Source organism: Aotus nancymaae, unplaced genomic scaffold (genome assembly GCF_030222135.1).
Source record: "Aotus nancymaae isolate 86718 unplaced genomic scaffold, 86718_ANA_hifiasm-v0.15.2.pri h1tg000028l, whole genome shotgun sequence".
In the NCBI taxonomy this organism is placed as follows: domain Eukaryota; kingdom Metazoa; phylum Chordata; class Mammalia; order Primates; family Aotidae; genus Aotus; species Aotus nancymaae.
In genome coordinates, this window is record NW_026988441.1 from 856,091 (window position 1) to 879,152 (window position 23,062).

Consider the following 23,062-nt stretch of genomic DNA (forward strand, 5'->3'; position numbering starts at 1 on the left):
GACAGAGCTGTCGAGGTTACCGCCACCTTCTGGCAGCTTCCAGTGAGTTCTATGGGAAGATGGTTTTCGAGCAGCACAGTAACAAGAGCTGATAGAGTTCACAGTCACCAAGGTGGATTACGGTTCTGAGGGCAGCCTTCCACAAGAACTGGAGCAAGGTCCTACAACTCCTTTATCAGGAGGAGTGGCTCTTGCCCCAAGCCAGCCACACAGCTGGTATCTTTACCATACTGAACGCTGCTGCCTGGGCCATGGGTCCTTGTCCTGGTATAACTGTGTTTCCCTTAAATCATGCTCTGTACTGTGACTGCTCTAGGCATTCCTCCGATTATTAACTAAGATATAATTATATATGTGTGTGTAGGGAAATATCCTTTAGGCGCTCATACTATTCAACTATTGTATGATTATATATAGAGGATTATGTAAAGGGATTCTTCAAGCCCTATTTCTATAAACTAATATATGATTGCATAAAGGATTATATAAAAGGAAATAGGTGAGTAGTAACACTATAAAGTGAGATATTCCTCACGCCCTACCTATGCCAGGGTTCTGCTTAGCTCTCATTCCTCGGTGCCTATATGGGGCGTTACCCACATTTGCCCACCATGAACCTGCCCCTGCCCATGTTTCACGGAGAAGCACCTGGAAAGCCCAAGTATGGTCAGATCGGAGACAACTGGCCACGTCACTTTTTGTTTCTCTCGTTTCCTTATGAGGGGGAGGTGTTGAGCTCCCACTCCCCTGTGAGTCTGACTCCACGTGAGCCCCTGCACCTCGGCCTGCACAGCACGAGCGCCTGCTCCTCGCCGTTCACCTTGCCTCGGGTGTGCTAGGGATGGGTGTACTGGAGCGGAAGGGGTGGGACTGCTCTTTCTTCAGGGGAGCCTGTGAAATCGGTTTCTCTGGTACCTCTTGTCTGTTAGTCTCTTCCCTCGTGGGCTTGGGGGTCTGTCGGTTCCTTGGCCTCCTCTGTCCCTGTCCGTGCCACTAAGGCTTTGTAGTAGGCGGCTAGGCAAGATTTCAACCGCTTAGGACATGTCTGGGCTATATTTAGCCATAAATCAATATATGGAAACTGATCTGGATGCCCTCATCACCGCCCTAAACACTCGGCCAATGGTTTTTCTATCGTTCCTGTGGCCAGCTATCCGACCCCAAAGGAAGGCCATTCTAGCTCACACAAGGTCCTTAACTTCTGAGGGGACAATTTAACTCCATAGTCTCCTGAGAAGCCTTTTTTTTTTTTTTTGAGGTGGAGTATCGCTCTGTTGCCCAGGCTAGAGTGCAACGGCATGATCTCGGCTCACTGCAACCTTCGCCTCCCAGGTTCAAACGATTCTCTTTCTTCAGCCTCCTGAATAGCTGAGATTCCAGGCATCCATCAACGTACCCGGCTAATTTTTGTATTTTTAGTAGAGACGGGGTTTCACCATCTTGGCCGGCCTGGTCTCAAACTCCTGACCTCGTGATCCACCTACCTCGGCCTCCCAAAGTCCTGGGATTACAGGCCTGAGCCACCGCGCCCGGTCACAAGCCTTTCTTAAAGTTCGTTAACGTGCACTCTAGTGGTGTGGGTTTTGACTCTTTTCCTCCCGTCCTCTCACACGATGCACACTCTCACAGACTTTCACTTCGAACTGATCACCATCCTGGGAGCCGCATCCTTGCTTGACTACAATGGAAGCCGAATTGATTTTGAAATGAGAAGCTTCATAATGTAGCATCTGGACTTTAACTGTCCCATTTGTTTAGATGTTCTGCATTCTTCAGGCTACCTCAGTGAGGGTTCTAGAACTAAAGTATGCATAAACCTTGTGGCAGCCAAGCGTGGTGGCTCACACCCGTAATCCCAGCACTTTGGGAGGCTGAGGCGGGTGGATCACAAGGTCAAGAGATCGAGACCATCCTGGTCAACATGGTGAAACCCCGTCTCTACTTAAAAAAAAAAAAAGTACAAAACTTAGCTGGGCATGGTGGCACACACCTGTAGTCCTAGCTACTCGGGAGGCTGAGGCAGGAGAATTGCTTGAACCCAGGAGGCGGAGGTTGCGGTGAGCTGAGATCGCGCCATTGCACTCCAGCGTGGGTAACAAGAGCGAAACTCCATCTCAAAAAAAAAAAATTGTTTTCTGTCTGATTTTATACTACATTTTCCACTAATTGAATGAGTTACTGTTTTCTTGACTCCAAAAATCTTACTAATTAGAATGGAAAGTTCACACACAGATAGGAATGATACAAGGTGTTTTAGTCCATCTTTATTATAAGAATATGAAACCAACCTAAATAATAGCATTAAACCATTAAACTTTCATTAAACCATTCTTAGCACATTAAGCTCATGCAGACTGTGGTGTTACTGTGGAGAGGCTTGTGAAACGGGAGTCTTTGGTCAAAATGGTTATAATTCTCTCAAATATAGGAGCAGTACTTCTTTTTTTTTTTTTTTTAATTCAGGGGAAAGCATGAATGCAGTCTCCTACTACTGCAGATTATGCAGTCAAGTTTCCCACATCTGGGGAAATCTCAGGGGTCAGCACATACGGAGTGCAATGGATAAGCCTCGCTCCGGGAAAAACCACCTTCACAATCATTATATGTCTTTTTTGTCCTTATGGGATGAAGCCATATTTTTATTCCAACTATTATTATTACGATTTTTTGAGACAGAATCTCTCTCTGTTGTGCAGGCTGGAGCACAGTGGCATGAACTCAGCTCACTGCAACCTCCGCCTTCCAGGTTCAAGGGATTCTCCTGCCTCAGCCTCCCAAGTAGCTGGGATTATAGGCACATGCGACCATGCACAGCTAATTTTTTTTTTGAAGTTTTAGTAGAGACGGAGTTTCACCATGTTAGCAGGCTGATCTCAAACTGCTGAGCTCAGGTGATCCACCCGCCTCGGCCTCCAAGAGTGTTGGGATTACCGGCGTGAGCCACTATTCCCAGCTTACCAATCATTAAATATATATTTTTATATTTAAACACCATGTGATGTATGTGTTTCTTTTGTGGTAAAGCTCCAAGCAAAGCTGCAGCTTAGCCCCTTGGCCAGAAAGCACCTCCTTTCCCTGTTACGTCCTCCACCCTCCTTCCAGCCTCACCCAGGACCCACTACTGTCAATTCTGTGTCAGGTGTCAGGGCAAGTCTGGTACTCGTGTATGTCTGAATTGTTATGATGCTTCAGAAAAAATTCTGCAATTAATTGAAAAAAAATTTTTCATATTTACTTTTTTACTTTAGCTTTGGGGCTACATGTGAAGGTTTGTTACATGGGTAAAGTCATGTCACTGGGGTTTTTGTACAGATTATTTAATCACTCTGGTACTAAGCCCAGTACCCCATAGTTAGTTTATTTCTTTATTTTTTTGAGACCGAGTTTTGCTCTTGTCAGTCAAGCTGGAATATAGTGGCATAATCTCAGCTCACTGTACCCTCCACCTCCTGTGTTCCAGTGATTCTCCTGCCTCAGTCTCCCAAGTAGCTGGTATTACAGGTGCCTGTCACTGCGCCTGGCCAATTGTTGTATTTTCACTAGAGACAAGGTTTCACCATGTTGGCCAGGCTAGTCTCAAACTCCTGACCTCAGGTGATCCACCTGCCTCAGCCTTCCAAAGTGCTGAGATTACAGGTGTCAGCCACCACCCTGCCCTCCAGTAGTTATTTTTCTGCTCCTCTCCTTCCTTCACCCTCCACGCTCAAGTAAACCCCAGTGCCTGTTTTTTTGTTCTTTGTGTTCCAGTAAATATATTGCTTTGAAATTTGATCCTGCCAGTTGTGAAACTTTACATGTTCTCATGTTAGTAGACATGGCTAGCTTGCTCTTTGACATGTGCATTGGAAATCTGCTGGATGACAACATGTGGGTCCTCCAGAAGGTTTGTTAAAACCTTTATGTAGGTATATATAAACACACACATATATGCATACACGTGCATATATACATACACGTATATGTTTTATTTTTATTTTTATTTTTTACACGTATATATTTTAAAAATCTTTTATATTTTGAAAATCTGGAGAAGATGACAACACTTTTTATTACCATGTAGTTTTTGTGAGTCTGTGTAGGTTTTATTTTGTGGACATGCATATATGCAAAACAGATTTTTGTACTTCTGGTAATTTTGCTTTAATGCATTTTATTTTCTTTCGAGATGGGGTCTTGCTCTATTGCCCATGCTGGAGTGCAGAGCCATGATCTTAGCTCACTGCAACCTCCACCCTCAGGGTCAGGCTGTCCTCCCACCTCAGCCTCCCAGATAGCTGGGACCACAGGTGTGTGCCACCATGCCTGACTAATTTTTTTTTTTTTTTTTTTTTTTAAAAAGGAGTTTCTGTTGACCAGGCTGGAGTGCAGTGGTGTGATCTTGGATCACTGCAACCTCTGCCTTCCAAGATCAAGCAGTTCTCCTGCCTCAGCCTCCTGTATAGCTGGGATTACAGGCATGTGCCACTGTGCCCAGCTGAAGTTTAGTTTCTGACCTTTCATTGTGTACGTTGTCATCTCTGAAGACATCACTCATGCTCTGTCTCACCTAGATACTAAATGTCACTTGGTGTGTCAATCACAATTTCTAACATTTCTATAACAGAAACTCTGCATTGATTTTTTGTTTGTGTATTTCTTGTAGTATCCACAAACATAAGAAATCCATACCGAGAGGGCATCCTGACCTCTTCGAAAAGTATAATAAACACACCTGGGAAGACATAATGTGGTGAAAAATCCCGTTCTCCATTTGTCAGAACATTCCCTACAATTAAATCCATGCTTTCACCTCTCTCCTCTTCTCATTCTCTGTAAAGATCAGAACTCCTCCCATAACCATGTGGTTAAAATGTGTTTTCATTTCAGGGTCTATTGACATTCCGGGATGTGGCCATGGAATTCTCTCAGGAGGAGTGGAGATGCCTGGACCCTGCTCAGAGGACTTTATGCAGGGACGTGATGTTGGAGAACTACAGGAACCTGGTCTCCCTGGGTGAGTCCAACTTCCCCCAGAAGCGGGGACGTGCCCTTGCTTGTGTTTGTATTCTCCCTTGTTGCCTCTTGGGAGCCGCGTCCTTGCTGGACTAAAATAGAAGCCGTATTGATTTGGAAATGAAAAGCTTCATGATGCAGCATCTGGACTTTAACTGTCCCCTTTGTTTAGATGTTGTGCGTTCTTCATGATACCTCAGAGGGGGTTCCAGAACTAAAGGGGTTCTAAAACCTAGGCAGTGACTCACGCCTGTCATCCCAGCACTGTGGGAGGCTGAGTCTTATGGATCACTTCAGGTCAGGAGTTCGAGACCAGCCTGGCCAACATGGTGAAACCCCGTCTCTACTAAAAATAGAAAACTTAGCTGGGCGTGGTGGTGCACACCTGTAATTTCAGCTACTAGAACGGCTAAGGATAAAGAATCACTTGAATCCGGGAGGTGAAGGTTGAAGTGAGATGAGATCGTGCCACTGCACTCCAGCCCGGGTGACAGAGTGAGACTGTCTTAAAAAACAAAAACATAAACAAAACCTTCTGGTAGACGTTAAAGATACCCAGTTCTCTGTTTGCTATAAGAGAGCTCCATGTCCACCTATTACAGTGCTCTCAAAGCATTCAGAAGGAGAAAGTCAGTGGAGGAATTTCTGTAATATTTTTCTAGATCCATCGGTATTGTCCTCTTTCCTACTGAAACATAGGCTGGGACTCTAGAAAAGCTCCAGCATGTCGTGTTCCTATGTATGTACACATAGACGCCGGAGCAAAACTGTCTACTACACACAGGAGGTGAAGAACAATTTCATATATCATGAAAATAAAGTCAGGACCCAGAGGGGTGGCTCACACCTGTAATCAGCACGGTGGGAGGCCGAGGTGGGTGGATCACTTGAGGTCAGGAATTTGAAACCAGCTTGGCCAACATGGTGAAACCCCGTCTCAACTACAAATAGAAAACAATTAGGCGGGCATGGTAGCGTGTGCCTGTAATCCCAGATGCTTGGGAGGCTAAGGTAGGAGAACTGCTTGAACCCCAGAGGTGGAGGTTGCAGTGAGCTGATCTCACTGAGAAAGACTCCGTCTCAAAACAAACTAACAAGCAAGCAAACAAAAACAGTTTTTCCGTTAATAATTAGTAAGATAAGCAGCCCCAGGGATAAGAGCTTTTGCGAGCATTGTCCCTTCGGTGGTTTTTTGAGACGGAGGCTCACTCCCTCGCCCAGGCTGGAGTGCAGGGGCACAATCTCGGCTCTGTGTAACCTTCGCCTCCCGGGTTCAAGCAATTTTCCTGTCTCAGCCTTCTGAGTAGCTGGGACTGCAGGTGCCTGCCACCACACCCAGCTAATTTTTGTATTTTTCGTAGAGATGGGGTTTCACCTTGTTGGTCAGGCTGGTCTCGAAAGCCTAACCTCAGGTGATCCACCCACCTCAACCTCTTAAAGTGCTGGGATTACAGGCGTGAGCGATCGCCCCTGGCCTATTGTCGCTTGTTGTGGATGATAAAGTAATCTTCCTTTAAGTGTATCAGTCCTCCCGCCGCTGCTTCCAGAGTAGCTGGGACCTAAGGCTCCCGCCCCTGCGCCCGCATCCCGGCTGTGTGTAAGCAGCAGGTGGTGACCTCACTCCTCCCCGGCCTCAGCACTCCGTTCCGCCTCCCAGGCGGTGGCGTTAGGAAAGTCTCTGAAGCAGAGCACAGGCTGGACTCTCCTTCCCGAGTGAATGGAGAATGGAAAGGGAGAGGATTTCTATTCTGCTGTGTGGGCCGTCAGCATGAAATCGTACGTTCCGCCAAGACAGAGCTTTGCATTTCACATTCTGGTTTGCATCCCCGTTCCAGACAATTCCAGGGCTTTTGAATCAGGCCTCAGCCTTCCTGGCCGGTCTCACCTCCAAAACCCGAGAAACAGAGTCGCTGGGATCGAGGCTGAGAGCCACACACGTGCTGCCCCCGACGCCTCTGCGGGTTCTGAAGGGCCAGGTCTCTCCGCCTTGTGCCCCGCCCCTACCTTGCCAGGCCCCGCCCACCTCCCTGCAGGACCCGCCCAGGACGGACTTTCGTCCTGCGCACGCGCACTCGCGCAAAGCGGGAAGCGGCTCGCGTCGAGCGAAGGTTCGTTTGTGACGCGCGAGTTTCGCTGTACTGAATTCAGTGTCTGCTTCCCATGTCCCCAGCGCTTCTGTATCTGGGACGTGGGCCCACAGAACTGGAAATTCTCACCCGTTTTTCTTCACTCAGAGCAAATTGAGACGTCCCCGTGAGAGTCCGAGGGTCGCTCCCTTTTGGGTGTAAAGTCGCTCTCAGGTTTGTCCCGTCCCTGGTTTTTCTGCTATAGGGCACTGTATACACTTCCTTTTCCTGCTCAAGACCTTTTTCTAACTCCTCCCGCTCCTCCCTTTTATTTTTTTTTCTTTTTTTAAAAAGACGGGGTTTCACCATGTTAGTCAGGCTGGTCTTGAACTCCCGACCTCAGGTGATCCGCCCGCTTTGGCTTCCAAAGTGCTTGGATTCCCGGTGTGAGCCACCACTCCCGGCCCCGCCCCTCGCTTTTTAAAGTCCTCACCGGACAGGGGGATTCCCGCCCCGGGCGCCTCCCACCCTCACTCTCGCCGGCCCACTGAGTGCAGCGCCGCCGCCTCAGTCCCTGGGAAGACGCGTCCTCTGCCTGGTCGTCGGATCCTGCAGACCCCACCGTTGTGCTAAGGCGCCGTCGCCCCCACGCCTCCCTCCTTGTGAGGGGCCCTGCCGCTCCCCAGGTCTCCCCTCCTCAGTTACCGCTTCCGCTGAGCCCGCATTGGGGAGGTGCCCGGGACCTGTCATGTGCCACGGGGTGGTCTTGCCTGTCCAGCTCCAGCCTCTGGAAAATTGGCTCCGAGCAGTAGAAAACCTGAGACAGAAAAGAAGAGTGAGAAAGACCCATAACAGATGGCAAAGTCGAGGAGGGGTGAGGGATTTGCCAAGAGACAGCAAAAGTAAAAAAAAAAAAAAAAGCAGGAGGGAAAAAGCAACTGCAGAAATGTAGAGAAAAGCGAGATGTAGAGAGAGATGAAGGACAGCAAGGTAGGGATGGGGCAGCACAGAGGGAGGCTCATGAGAGTGAGAGAGACGAGGAGGGATTTGGAGCCGGGGCAGACAGAGCAGAGTGGTGCTGGTGGCAAGGAGAGCAGAGGGAACCACAGCAGGGAGGACACCTGGGGACGTGGGGTGCCAGAGAGTGGGGACGGGGGTATAGCAGGGAAGAGAGAATTTAACAGGGAGAGCAGAGGCGCAGAGAGGGGAGAAGAGGCAGAAATATATAGAGATTGAGGACGATGGAAAGATTGAGAAGGAGCAACAAGAGGTTAAATAAGATGGGAGGATGGAGCAGAAGAGGTGGAAGAGAAGGAATAGAGGGGAGAAGGGGATAGACAGCAGGAAGGGAGAGGAGTACAAAGTGAGGAGCAGAATCCCAGGGAAAAAGAAAAGAAAGGAAGAGCTAGAGAGAGAAGGGGAGAATGAGAGAGATGTGCAGAATTAGGGAGGGAAGCAATCAACGTGATGAAAAGTAATAGAGAAAGAGGAGCTGGGCGCAGGGGCTCCCGCCTGTAATCCCAGCAGTTTTTAGGAAACTGAGGCAAGGGGATGCTTGAGTCCAGGGGTTTCAGCCCAGCCTGGGCAACATAGTGGGACCCCATCTCTACCAAAGATCCTGACCTTGTGATCCACCCACCTCCACCTCCCAAAATGCTGGGATTACAGGTGTGAGCCACCACATGTGGCCAGGGACTTTCTTCTCTCTGCATGATCTCTGGTGCGGTGGGCAGCAGAGGCCCGCCTTTCTACAGGGTGAGGTCTCCCCCCTTTTGTGTGTGTTTTCATAGGAAGGGAGTCAGTTTTTTCCAACGTTAAGTCTTAAATTTTTTTCACTTACAGGGTTGATTTCTAAAGACTCATGTTCCGTGAGGGAGCAGCTCATAAGAGGCAAGCAAAGGAGCCAGGCATGGCTCTTCCTCAGGTAAAGTGATACTCCTTGGTGGATTCATCTGTCTCTTTCCTCTCTGAAATGCCAGGTATTGTAGTAGCCAGTCTGTTCTGGGTCTGAAGCGTCCTGCCTGACACGTTGGCTCGCACTCACCCATGCCTTCCCTCAGTTCCTGTCACCTGCTCCGAGATTCCATCTCCTGTGACCCAGTGACGTGAACCTGGGAAGAGGCTCCACTGGGCATGGTGATGGGAAGGGCTGACACTCAGACCTGGATGGACACGGGGTGTGGGCCTTGTGGTGTCAGTGCTGCTGGGCAGCCTGGATTATTGTGGGCCACATCTGGATGTAAGACCTTTGTGACCAGATCAGAGAAACTACATATGAAACACATAGGTTACTGTGCACAAATGTCTGGTGAATTCTGGAACAGGAGACCAGTAAGGGGAGATATTTTGTTTGTTTGTTTGTTTGTTTGTTTAGATAGAGTCTTACTCCATGACCAGGCATCAGACGGGAGTGCAGTGGCGCGATCTCGGCTCATTGCAACCTCCACCTCCCGGGTTCAAGCAATTCTCCTGCCTCAGCCTCCCGAGTAGCTGGGACTACAGGCGTGCGCCACCAAGCCCAGCTAATTTTTTTGTATTTTTAGTAGAGACGGGGTTTCACCATGTTGGCCAGATTGGTCTCGATCTCTTGACGTCGTGATTCGCCTGCCTTGGCCTCCCAAAGTGCCGGGATTACAGGCGTGAGCCACGGGGTCCGGCAGGGGAGATATTTTGTAACTGATTTGGTAATGCAGTGGAAGCCACACTAGTAGATCAACACATCTCTGACTCCAAAGTTGTTTTTTTTTTAAGAGACATGTTGTTGGTCTGGGTGCAGCAGCTCATGCCTATAGTCCCAGCACTTTGGGAGGCCGAGGCAGATGGATCACTAAAGGTCAGGAGTTCGAAAGCAGCCTTGCCAACATGCTGAAACCTCGTCTCTACTAAAAATTCAAAAATTAGCTGGGTGTGATGGTGCATGCCTGTAAGCTCTGCTACTCAGGAGGCTGAGGCAGGAGAATCACTTGACCCCAGAAAGTGGAGGTTGCAACAAGCCAAGACTGTGCTGCACTCCAGCCTGGGTGATAGACAGAGACTCTGTCTGAGAAAACAAAAAGCGAGCACAATGGTGGCTCACACCTGTATTCCCAGCGCTTTGGGAGGTTGACGCTGGTAGATCACGATGTCAGGTGTTTGAAACCATCCTGGCTAACGTGGTGAAACCCTGTCTCTTCTAAAAATAAAAAAAATTAGCTGGGCATGGTGGCACCTGCCTAGAGTCCCAGGTACTTGGGAGCCTGAGACAGGAGAATCGCTTGAGCCTGGGAGGCAGATGTGGCAGGGAGCCCAGATCGTACCATTGCAATACAGACTGGGCAACAGTGCTAGACTCCATCTCAAAAAACCAAAAAAAAGACAAATGAGAAAATGTGTCATTCTGTGGCCCAGGACTGGAGTACAATGGCACAATGCTGGTTTACAGCAGCCTTGAACTCCTGGGCTCAAGTCATCCACACTTTACCCTCCCAAAGAGCTAGAATGATGAGGCACGTGTCAGCACACGCAGCAGCTAATTAATCTTTTATTTATTTATTTTTTAAAACAGTGTTGCTCTGTCACCCAGTCTGCAGTGCAACGGTACGATGTCAGCTCACTGCAGTCTCCACCTCCTGGGTTCAAGCAATTCTGCTTCATCCTTCTGAGTAGCAGGGATTATAGGCACTTGCCACCACGCCCCACTAATTTTTGTATTTTTAGTACAGTCAGGCTTTCACCATGTTGGCAAGGCTGGTCTCGGTCTTCTGACCTTGTGATCTTCCGGGCTTAGCCTCCCAAAGTGCTGGGATTACAGGCAGGAGCCACCGCGCCAGGCTGGTCTCAGACTCTTGACTTCAAGTGATCTGCCCGCCTTGGCCTCCCAAAGAGCTGGGATTATAGGCGTGAGCCACCCCGCCTGGCCTTGTGTTTCCTTTTTGTTTGTGTATTTTTTATATTGTCCATAAAACCAGGACTTCTACACTGACTTTGGGGATCTTAAAATCTTTCGTGGCAAAGTACAATAAAATGCAGCAATAGAGAAGAAATGTTCAAAAATACCTTAAGGTGGGTTTGTCAGAACAGTCTGTGATGAAGTGGATGCTTAGTTTCTCTTTTCTCATTTCATGTGAAGGTGGTAACTCAGTCCTCCATGTTTTGTTGAAATGTGTTTTCCATTTTAGGGACACTTGACTTTCAAGGATGTGGCTGTAGAATTCTCATTGGAGGAGTGGAAATGCCTGACCCCTGCGCAGAGGGCTTTATACAGGGAAGTGATGTCGGAGAACTACAGGAACCTGCAGTTTGTGGGTGAGGAAAATTCCAGACACGAGGAATCTGCCCTTGTCTATCTTGGCTCTTCCTGCTTTTCTATTTCTTTTTGTGATTTTGCCCCATACATTATGCTTTTTTGTTTGTTTGTTTTTGAGACAGAGTGTCACTCTTGTCCAGGCTGGAGTGCAGTGGTGGGATCTCACCTCACCACAACCTTTGCCTCCCAGGTTCAAGCTGTTCTCCTGCCTCAGCCTCCCAAGTAGCTGGGATTACAAGCCTGTGCCGCCATGCCCAACTAATTTTGTATTTTCAGTAGAGACGAGGTTTTTCCATGTTGGTCAGGCTGGTCTCGAACTCCTGACCTCAAGAGATCCACCTGCCTTGGTCTCCCAAAGTGGTGGGATTACAAGTGAGATCCACCGCGCCTGGCCTCTGTATATGCTTTACGTGTATATGTCGTTATTTTCTGCAGTGATGACCCTCCTATCGGTCATGGATAACTTGTTAGGGACTCTCCTGTGAAGTGGGTTTACATAGAAACAGAAAATTCGTGAAGAACGCTTTCACTAATATAATTGAACCATCCTGCTCTAGGCAGAGACACCCCTGGAATCCCTGAGCACGACTGTCAGCATAGCCCAGGATACGAGGTAGAAAGCATGACACTGACCGTGAAGTGTTATCACCGTAATGCTCGTATTCTACCAGGATACGAGGTAGAGAGGATGACGCTGACCGTGAGGTGTTATCACCGTAATGCTCGTATTCTACCAGGATACGAGGTAGAGAGCATGACGCTGACCGTGAGGTGTTTTCACCGTAATGCCCGTATTCTACAGGATACGAGGTAGAAAGCATGACGCTGACTGTGAGGTGTTATCACCGTAATGATTGTTGTTTTTTTTTTTTGGTTTTGATTTTTGTTTTGCTTTTTGAGACAAGAGTCCCCCTCTGTCGCCCAGGCTGGAGTGCAGTGACACAATCTCAGCTCACTGCAACCTCCACCTCCTGGGTTCAAGCAGTTCTCCTGCCTGAGCCTCCCTTGTAGCTGGGATTACAAGAGTGGGCCACCACGCCTGGCCAGTTTTTGTATTTCAGTAGAGATACACCTTGTTGCCCAAGCTGGGCTCGTACCCCTGACCTCAGGTGATCCACGTACTTCGCCCTCCCGAAGTGCTGGGATTACAGGCCTGAGCCACCATGCCCGGCCTATTCTGGGTTTTGAGGAGCATCACAGTAGCCTCTGCCAGTGGCACTGTGACACTGTTTATCTCATAAACTAATAATCATCTGTAAGCAGTGGTCAGTGTTGTTGAAATTCCTCCAAAGGAGGCCATCATTGTGGCTCACGGCCTCATATGTATGAGGCTTTTGACTGAACTCTTGTTCATTTCACTGTTTTCACACCAATATGTGTCATCGTTCATTTTTAACGAGAAAACTTTTGCTCAATTTGGCGTAGGATCGACCCTGTAACAGATATGTTTTCATCAGTCTTATTGAGGGAGGGCTTGTGAGGTTGAATGAGGTCCCCATATTTTAGTTCTGTCATTTGTTCAAGACACAGTGGCTTTTAACTTGTTTGTTTATTTATTTTGAGTTGGAGTCTTGCTTTATTGCCCAAACTTGAGTGCAGTGATGTGATCTTGGCTTACTGCATCCTCCACCTTCCGGGTTCAAGTGATTCTCCTGCCTCAACCTGCCAAATAGCTGGGATCACAGGTACCCACCACCATGCCTGGCTAGTTTTGTATTTTTAGTAGAGACATGGTTTCTCCATGTTGGCCTTTTTTTTTTTTAGAGACGGGGTTTCTTCATATTGGTCAGGCTGGTCTCGAACTCCTGACCTCAGGTGATCCACCTGCCTGGGCCTCTCGAAGTGTTGGGAGTACAGGCGTGAGCCACTGTGCCTGGCCAGTTTCTATGTATTCTAAATGCATTTTTATTTTATGTAATCCTCAGTTCCTTATTTTCAGTGATAGTCTTCATTTTTTTTTATATATATCTGCATCGTGAGTACTGTTGTGTCAGGGAATGGCTTCTCATTTCCTTTATTTTTATTTTTTTGAGACAGTCTCTTACTCTGTCACCCAGGGTGTAGTGCAGTAGTGTGATACTGGCTGACTGCCACCTGCCTTCTGGGATCAAGTGATCCTGTTACCTCAGCTTTCTGAGTTGCTGGGATTACAGACGTGTGTCACCACGCGTGATTCATTTTAGGTAGTTCTATTCCAGATGGCTGTTTCACCACGTTGGCCAGGATGGCTTCGAATGCCTGGCCTGATGTGATTTACCTGCCTCAGAGTCCCAGAGTGCTGGGATTATGGGCATGAGCCACTGCCCCTGGCCCTGTGCAAGTTTGCTTTTCAGGCTGAATAGTATTCCATTGTATGTGTATACCACATTTTGTTGATATCGTTATCTGTCGACGGACATGTGGGTTGGTTCCTTCTCTTTACTATTATAAATAATACTGCTAGGCCAGGCGTGGTGGCTGAAGCCTGTAATCCCAGCACTTTGGAAGTTCCAGGGGGCAGATCAACTGAGTCAGGAGTTGGAGAGCAGCCTGGCCGACGTGGTGAAACCCCATCTTTACTAAAAATACAAAAAAAAAAAAAAAAAAGCTTAGCTGGGCATGGTGATGTACAGTTTTAATCCCAGCTACTCAGGAGGCTGAGGTAGGAGAATCTCTTGAACCGGGAGGGGAGGCTGCAGTGAGCCGAGATCAGGCCCTTGTGCTCCAGTCCAGGTGGAGTAGACTGGTTTTGTTTCCAGACTCCGTCTCAAAAACAAAATGAAACAACACAAAAAATCTGTATCTATATCTATCTATCTATCTATATATTACTAGAGCTATTCTTGAAGATCCTGTTTCCAATTTTTTGGCTCATGGGGTTATTCAATTATGAATTTTTGGAGGAACTGTTATATGATTTTTTAAAAGGGACTATCCCATTATACATTCACAGCAACAGTGCAAAAGGCTTTTTCACCTTAGCATTTAAAAAAAAATTGATTGATTATTTTCTGAGACAGAGTTTCACTCTTGATGCCCAGGTTGGAGTGCAATGGTGTGATCTTTGCTCACTGCAACCTCCGCCTCCTGTATTCAAGTGATTCTCCTGCCTCAGCCTCCCGGGTAGCTGGGATTACAGGCTTGTGCCACCACGTCTGGCTAATTTTGTGTTTTTAGTAGAGATGGGGCTTCTCCATGTTGGTCAGGCTGGTCTCGAACTCCTGACCTGAGATGATCCACCCGTCTCAGCCTCCCAAAGTGAGTCTCTGCTCCTGGCCGTGTCTGCATTTTTACCAACACTTCCTGTCTATTCCTATGGATGCTAAATCTTTTAATGCACTTGAGATGATGTTTCATTGTAGTTATTGTTTTTTCCTACATGCTATGTTTTTGTTTTTTTGTTTGTTTGTTTTGGTGCTTATTTATTCTATGCTTATTGGTGATTTGTCTGTCCAGAAATGTGTATGCAGTTCCTAGACTCATTTTCTAATTGTGTTTTTTGATTTTTGTTGCCAACTTGTAAACATTCCTTGTATTTTCTAAATATTAATCCCCAGTGAGATATATAATGTCCACGGTTTTCTCATGGAATCTTTCTTTTTTTTCTCTTTTTGAAACGGAGCGTAGCTCTGTCGCCCAGGCTGGAGTCCAGTGGCGCGACCTTGAGTCACTGCAAACTCCGCCTCCCAGGTTCAAGCGATTCTCCTGCCTCAGCCTTCCGAGTAGCTGGGATTATGTCCCCCTAATTTTTGTATTTTTAGTAGAGACAGGGTTTTACCATATTGGTCAGGCTGGCCTCGAACTGCTAACGTTGTGATTTGCCCACCTCAGCCTCCCACAATGCTGGGATTACAGGCATGAGTCACCGGTGGTGCCCAGTCTTCCATGGAGTCTTTGGTGATTTCCTCCTATCAGATGATGTCTTCTGTGAACACAGAGCATTTTACTTTTTTTCTCACTGCTTGGCATTTCTTTCTTTTTCTTGTGTCTGATTTCTTCAGTCAGGATTCCAGTAACATGCTGACTAGAAATAACAAAAGCAGGCTTCTTAGTCTCTTTCCTGATCTTAGAGGAAGAGATTTCAGGCTTTCGCCATCCACTGTGATGGTAACCGTGGGCTTCTCCTAAATGGTCTTTATTATGTTGAGGTGGGTTTTTTGTATTCTGTGTGTATTGAGTGTTTTTATTTCAAAATAATGTTGAGTTTTTGATTTTCGATAGTTTGTTTATAATGTGTCTCTTGAATGGTGTGCTGGGGTTGATTCAGAAAGTAGTGATCTTACCATTTATTTCACTTTTTATATCGTGAGCTGGTGGTAAGTAGAAGTCGTGACTTTTTTCTTAAGAGGGACTTGTTTAGAATTCTGTAGGCTGTATAAATGTACTACTGTTTGCTTGCTGGTTTCGTCATTGGTTACAATATTAATTATTTATTTTTTTTGAGACAGAGTCTTGCTCTGTCACCCACGATGGAGTAGAGTGGCACGATCTCAGCTCGCCGCAGCCTGTTTCTCCTGGATTCAAGCAGTTCTCTGTCTCAGCCTCCTGAGTCACTGGGATTATAGGCGCCCCCTACCACACTGGCTGCTTTTTGTATTGTTAGTAGAGACAGGGTTTCACCATCTTGGCCAGTCTAGTCTTGAACTCTGACCTTGTGATCCACCCACCTCAGCCTCCCAAAGTGCTGGGATTACAGGCGTGATCCACCGCACCTGGCCCAAAATCAGTTTTTGTTTTTTTTTTGAGACAGAGTCTCACTCTGTCACTAACGCTGGATTGCAATGGCATGGTCTTGGCCCACTGCCACGTTTGTCTTCTGGGTTCAAGCAGTTCTCCCAGCTCAGACTCCTGAGTAGCTGGGTCTGAAGGCGTGTGCCACCACACCCAGCTAAATTTTGTATTTTTAATAGAGACGGGGTTTTGCTTAGTTGGCCAAGCCGATCTTGAACTCCTGACATCATGATCCATCTGCCTTGGCCTCCCAAAGTGCTGAAATAACAGGCGTGAGCCACCACACCTGACTGACTAATTTTTATGATTTTACATACGGCTTTTTGGTATGTGGTCTGCAATATAACTGACACACTCCACTTGGTAATGTCAGAAAGTGCCGCTGGGCACAGGGGCTTATGACTGTTATCCCAAGACTTTGGGAGGCTGAGGCAGGTGGATCCCTTGAGGTCAGGAGTTTGAGACCAGCCTTGCCAACGTTGTGAAATCTTACCTCTAATAATACAAAAATTAGCCGGGCATGGTGAGGCCTGCCTGTAATTCCAGCTATTCAGGAGGCTGAGGCAGAAGAATCGTTTGAACCCAGGAGATGGAGGTTGCGGTGAGCAGAGGTGTCGCCATTGCACTCCAGCCTGGGGGACAGAGCAAGACTGTCTCAAAAAAATAAAAATATAAATGTTTTCTTTAAAAAAAGTCACAAAATACCTGTTCTCTCTGGATATATGTAATTTTGTGACATTTATTTAGTAAAATATTATATTAATATTTTCCTTTTCTTTTTCTTTTCTTTTTTTTTTTTTTTGAGATGAAGTCTCGGCTGGGTGTGGTGTCTCATGCCTGTAATCCCAGCACTTTGGGAGGCCGATGCCGGGGAATCACGAGGTCAGGCCTTCGAGACCAGCCTGGCCAAGATACTGAAACTTTGTCTCTACTAAAAATACAAAAATTACCTGGGTGCGGTGGCTGGTGCCTGTCATCCCAGCTATTCGGGAGGCTGAGGCAGGAGAATCGCTTGAAACCGGGAGGCAGAGGTTGCAGTGGCCAAGATCGCACCATTGCACTCCAGCCTGGGCGACAGAGTGAGACTCCTTCTCATAATAAATAAATAAATAAATAATAGAAATGGAGTCTCACTCTGTCACCCAGGATGAAGTGCAGTGGTGCAATCTCGATTCACTGAAACTTCTGCCTTCCGGGTTCAAGTGATTCTTTTGCATCAACCCCTCGAATAGCTGTGACTATGGGTGTGGGCCACCAGGCCTGGCCAATTTTTGTAATCATTTCATCACTTCTCAGGGCTATTCTTGTTTCACAGTAGAAAATTTCCATTGATTTTGGTTATGCTTACATGAGCTTGTTGTGGATTATTTATCAATACAGTGTACTATATGGTTCTTGAGCATTTATTTGTATACAGTAAATGTGCTGTAAATATGAAGAATATAAATTTTTCAATTTATTGAGGTGACAGTGATACGTTTTTTGCCAGTTGTCATACACTTTAGGGTCATAGTGGAAAAATGCTCCTTCCTTGAGGCTTACAGATGTTTGTGCCCTGTCACTGTGTGGTCATGATACTGGAATAGGCTTCTGTGGAAATGACTTGAAGTACATGTCATCGACCTTTATTTATTAAAGAATCTCACTCCTTTTGTGTTCCTAAACTTTGAAGATCATGTTTGGGAAACTTTTCTGTGTAATATTTACACATTTCAGTATTATTTACCGTCTGTACTCAATTGCAAACCTGTTGGTGTTTCTATTTTGTAGATATCTCTTCCAAATGCATGATGAAGAAGAAGTTCTCAACAGCACAGGGCAATACAGAAATGTCCCACACAGGGACATTGGAAACGCATGCAAGTCATCACATTGGAGACTTTTGCTTCCAGGAAATTGAGGAAGATATTCATGACTTTGAGTTTCAGAGGGAAGAAGAGGAAAGAAATAGCCAAGAAACTCCCATGACAAAAATGAAAACGTTGACTAGTAGTTCAGAGCGATCCGATCAAAGGCATGCTGGAAACAAGCCTATTGAAGATGAGCTTGGATTAAGCTTTCATTCACATCTGCCTGAACTGCGCATATTTGAGACTGAAGGGAAAATTGGTAATCAAGTAGAGAAGTCTACCAACGATGCTTCCTCAGTTTCAACATCCCAAAGGATTTCTTGTAGGCCCCAAAGCCATATTTCTATTAACTATGAAAATAATTTCCTGCATTCTTCATTACTTACACATCGACAGGACGTACGCATGACGGAAAATTTTTTCCAATATAGTGAGAGTGGTAAAGCATTTCATTGTAGCTCACTCTTAAGGGAACATCAGATAATCCATTTAGGAGAGAAACAGTATGAATGTGATACATGTGGAAAAGTCTTTAATCAGAAGCGATACCTTGAACGCCATCGTAGATGTCACACTGGTGAGAAACCTTACAAGTGTAATGAGTGTGGCATGAACTTCGGTCGGCCGTCAATCCTTGCACGCCATCGCAGACTTCATACTGTAGAGAAACCTTCCAAGTGTGATGAGTGTGGCAGGACCTTTGGTCAAAATTCAGCCCTTGTATTTCATAAGGCAATTCATACCGGAATGAAATCTTACAAGTGTAATGAATGTGGCAAGGTTTTTAAATACCCATCAATCCTTGCATTTCATCGTAGATTTCATACTGGAGAGAAACCTTACCCATGTGAAAAATGTGACAAAGGTTTCAGTCGGAAATTAGAACTTAAAAGACATAGGGAAATTCATGGAGAGAAACGATGCCAATGTAAGGTCTGTGACAAGGCTTTCAGGGTTCCTTCACACCTGACACAACATACTAGAACTCACACTGGAGAGAAACCTTACCAGTGTAATGAATGTGGCAAGTTTTTCAGTCAAAAATCAACCCTTGCATGTCATCGTAGAGTTCATACTGGAGAGAAACCTTACCAGTGTAATGAATGTGGCAAGTGTTTTAGTCAAAAATCAACCCTTGCATGTCATCATAGAGTTCATACTGGAGAGAAACCTTACCAATGTGAAGGATGTGACAAAATTTTCAGGTGGAAACAAGACCTTGGAATTCATAAAAGAATTCATACTGGAGAGAAACCATACCAATGTAAGGTTTGTGACAAGGCTTTCAGGCGTGATTCGCACCTGACACGCCATATGAGAGTTCACACTAGAGAGAAACCTTAGAAGTGTAATGAAGGCCGGGCGCGGTGGCTCACGCCTGTAATCCCAGCACTTTGGGAGGCCGAGGCGGGTGGATCACGAGATCAAGAGATCGAGACCATCCTGGTCGACATCGTGAAACCCCGTCTCTACTAAAAATACAAAAAATTAGCTGGGCACGGTGGCGCGTGCCTGTAATCCCGGCTACTCGGGAGGCTGAGGCAGGAGAATTGCCTGAACCCAGGCGACGGAGGTTGCGGTGAGCCGAGATCGCGCCATTGCACTCCAGCCTGGGTAACGAGCGAAACTCCGTCTCAAGAAAAAGAAAAACAAAAAAGAAGAAGAAAGTATTGATTCAGACAAGGGAACCTATTTTACTGCACTTGTGATTAAAAAGTTGACTCAAGGCACACGTGGTGTCGCCGGTGCTGCCTCCCGCTCGTCCCAGACCCAGCGCCTGCCGTCATGGCTCCTGGCCAGCTCGCCTTGTTCAGTGTCTCTGACAAAGCTGGCCTTGTGGAATTTGCAAGAAACCTGACCTCTCTCGGTTTGAATCTGGTCGCTTCCGGAGGGACTGCAAAAGCTCTCAGGGATGCTGGTCTGGCAGTCAGAGATGTCTCTGAGTTGACAGGATTTCCTGAAATGTTGGGGGGACGTGTGAAAACTTTGCATCCTGCAGTGCATGCTGGAATCCTGGCTCGCAATATCCCAGAAGATAAAGCTGACATGGCCAGACTTGATTTCAATCTTAGAAGAGTTGTTGCCTGCAATCTCTATCCCTTTGTGAAGACAGTGGCTTCTCCAGGTGTAACTGTTGAGGAGGCTGTGGAGCAAATTGACATTGGTGGAGTAACCTTACTGAGAGCTGCAGCCAAAAACCACGCTCGAGTGACAGTGGTGTGTGAACCTGAGGACTATGTGGCAGTGTCCACAGAGATGCAGAGCTCCGAGAGCAAGGACACCTCCTTGGAGACTAGACGCCAGTTAGCCTTGAAGGCATTCACTCATACGGCGCAATACGATGAAGCAAGTTCAGATTATTTCAGGAAACAGTACAGCAAAGGCATATCTCAGATGCCCTTGCGGTATGGAATGAACCCTCATCAGACCCCTGCCCAGCTGTACACAGCGAAGCCCAAGCTTCCCATCACAGTTCTAAATGGAGCCCCTGGATTTATAAACCTGTGCGATGCTTTGAATGCCTGGCAGCTGGTGAAGGAACTCAGAGAGGCGTTAGGTATTCCAGCCGCTGCCTCTTTCAAACACGTCAGCCCAGCAGGCGCTGCTGTTGGAATTCCACTCAGTGAAGATGAGGCCAGAGTCTGCATGGTCTTTGATCTCTATAAAACCCTTACACCCATTTCAACGGCATACGCACGAGCAAGAGGGGCTGATAGGATGTCGTCATTTGGCGATTTTGTGGCATTGTCTTACGTTTGTGATGTACCAACTGCAAAAATTATTTCCAGAGAAGTCTCTGATGGTATAATTGCCCCAGGATATGAAGAAGAAGCCTTGACAATACTTTCCAAAAAGAAAAATGGAAACTACTGTGTTCTTCAGATGGACCAGTCTTACAAACCAGATGAAAATGAAGTTCGAACTCTCTTCGGTCTTCATTTAAGCCAGAAGAGAAATAATGGTGTCGTCGACAAGTCATTATTTAGCAATGTTGTCACCAAGAATAAAGATCTGCCAGAGTCCGCCCTCCGAGACCTCATCGTAGCCACCATTGCTGTCAAGTACACTCAGTCCAACTCCGTGTGTTACGCCAAGAACGGGCAGGTTATCGGCATTGGAGCCGGACAGCAGTCTCGTATACGCTGCACCCGCCTTGCAGGAGATAAGGCAAACTACTGGTGGCTTAGACACCATCCACGAGTGCTCTCGATGAAGTTTAAAACGGGAGTGAAGAGCAGAAATCTCCAATGCCATCGATCAATACGTGACTGGAACCATTGGCGAGGATGAAGATTTGATAAAGCGGAAGGCCCTGTTTGAGGAAGTCCCTGAATTACTGAGGCAGAGAAGAAGGAATGGGTTGACAAACTGAGTGAAGTTTCTGTCAGCTCTGATGTCTTCTTCCCTTTCTGAGATAATGTAGACAGAGCTAAAAGGAGTGGTGTGGCGTCCATCGCGGCTCCCTCCGGCTCTGCTGCTGACAAAGTTGTGATTGAGGCCTGCGATGAACTGGGAATCATCCTCGCTCATACGAACCTTCGGCTCTTCCACCACTGATTTTATCACACCCTGTTTTATGGTTTGCTTATATGTAGGTGAAGAGTCACACGTGAAACTTGGAGAATAACTTTTTAAAAAAATAAAACAGTACATCTTCATCACTAAAAAAAAAAAAAAAAGTTGACTCAAGACTCAAGTATTAGACATAAAGTGGGAATATCATATTCCTTGATGTCCATCTTCCTCAGGAAGAGTAGAGAGGGTGAAACAAACTCTCAAAAGTCACCTAACTAAATTAGTCCTAGAAATCTGGTTACCCGAAACTAAATACCTTCCCACTGCACTGTTAAGAAATGAGAACTGCCCCTTGGAAAGACATTGACCTATCGCCTTATGTAATGTACGAGTTGCCCTACTTACATTTCACCACTGTGCTTCCTACATTTGAAAAATAAAGATCAGTTTCTCATAAATTACATATTTGGTCTCTCGTCTATCTTTTCTTCTCCTAAAACCAGAGGTCTTCTAGCACAGGCACCACCCCTGGAATTCCCAGTACACCAGCAGCAACCTGGAGACCATGTTTTCTTTTTCTTTTTTCCCCTGAGACAGAGTCTCACTCTGTTACCCAGGCTAGAGTGTACTGGCGGGATATCTACTCACTGCAACCTCTTCCTCTTGGGTTCAAGTGATTCTCCTGCCTCAGCCTCCTGAGTAGCTGGGACTACTGGTGCACGCCACAACGCCAGGCTAATTTGTTTAATTTTTAGTAGCAACTAGGTTTCACTGTGTTAGCCAGGATGGTATCAAACTCCTGACCTCATGATCCACCTGCCTCAGCCTCCCAACCTGCTGGGATTACAGGTGTGAGCCACCACGCCTGGCTGAGACCACGTTTTCATGAAAAGGTGGAAAGAAAAGAAGCTTGAGCCAGCTTGGGAGGGACCCTACCTTGTGTCTCTAACCACTGCGACTGCAGTCCATACCCGAGTCAAGAAAGCATCATTGGTTCCAGAATCATGGGCTACCGTTTCAGGAAGTAATTCTACCAAAATGAAGCTAAGAAAAATCTAACCTTCCTGTATTTACTGTTCTGTTACTTTTTCCTATCCAATAGTTAGCTATTTCATCATTAATGTAACCAGATCAAGCTCACCCTGAATTATGACTTTTGATGCTGGTTTAGTCATGCCCTGCAGTAATTTACAGAACCAAAGACAGCTTACTGCTTCTGAGAAGTATCTCTGCCCTTCCTGGACCTCCTGACATTGGAAGGATATATTGGATTCTTGCACAGATCGGAATCCCGAGAGAAGCAGTCGTGTTAGCTGGTGGGAATGGGATTCTTGTCGTTCCCGAACAGATTCCCTCTGTTCTACTTGGTCCAGTGTCCTATGGAGCACTAAAGGTCTTGGTGGAACTGTTCCCACAAGCCTTTGCCAGTCCTTAAGACCATTTATTCATTTCACCAAAGGGGTCGCTTTTCCCAATTGTTGATACAACCAATGTAGTCCTGTACAGCTTACTAACACTATTGCAACATTTCAAAACACCTGTGTCTCATTAGGTTGTATTTATGGTAGAGGGGCCAACACCTCAGGAAAGGACCCTAGGGGCGGCGTTGAAATACGTTTTGTTGCTCCTTCACCACCTCTATC

General features: G+C 46.5%; 1 protein-coding gene and 1 pseudogene across 1 annotated transcript in view; both read left to right on the top strand.

Annotated features, from left to right (window-relative positions):
- Nucleotides 1-19,465, top strand: part of LOC135276699 (zinc finger protein 888-like) — a 94,522-nt gene extending 75,057 nt beyond the window's left edge. Inside the window, exons 2-5 of the mRNA XM_064380831.1 lie at nucleotides 4,867-4,993; nucleotides 8,901-8,982; nucleotides 11,216-11,342; nucleotides 17,824-19,465. Coding sequence (XP_064236901.1) covers nucleotides 8,920-8,982; nucleotides 11,216-11,342; nucleotides 17,824-19,247 — 1,614 coding nt within the window. The 5' untranslated portion in view covers nucleotides 4,867-4,993; nucleotides 8,901-8,919 and the 3' untranslated portion in view covers nucleotides 19,248-19,465. The remainder of the gene's footprint in view (nucleotides 1-4,866; nucleotides 4,994-8,900; nucleotides 8,983-11,215; nucleotides 11,343-17,823) is intronic.
- An 89-nt stretch (nucleotides 19,466-19,554) lies between these two features.
- LOC135276698 (bifunctional purine biosynthesis protein ATIC-like) lies at nucleotides 19,555-21,880 on the top strand (annotated as a pseudogene).
- Nucleotides 21,881-23,062: the final 1,182 nt, after the last annotated feature.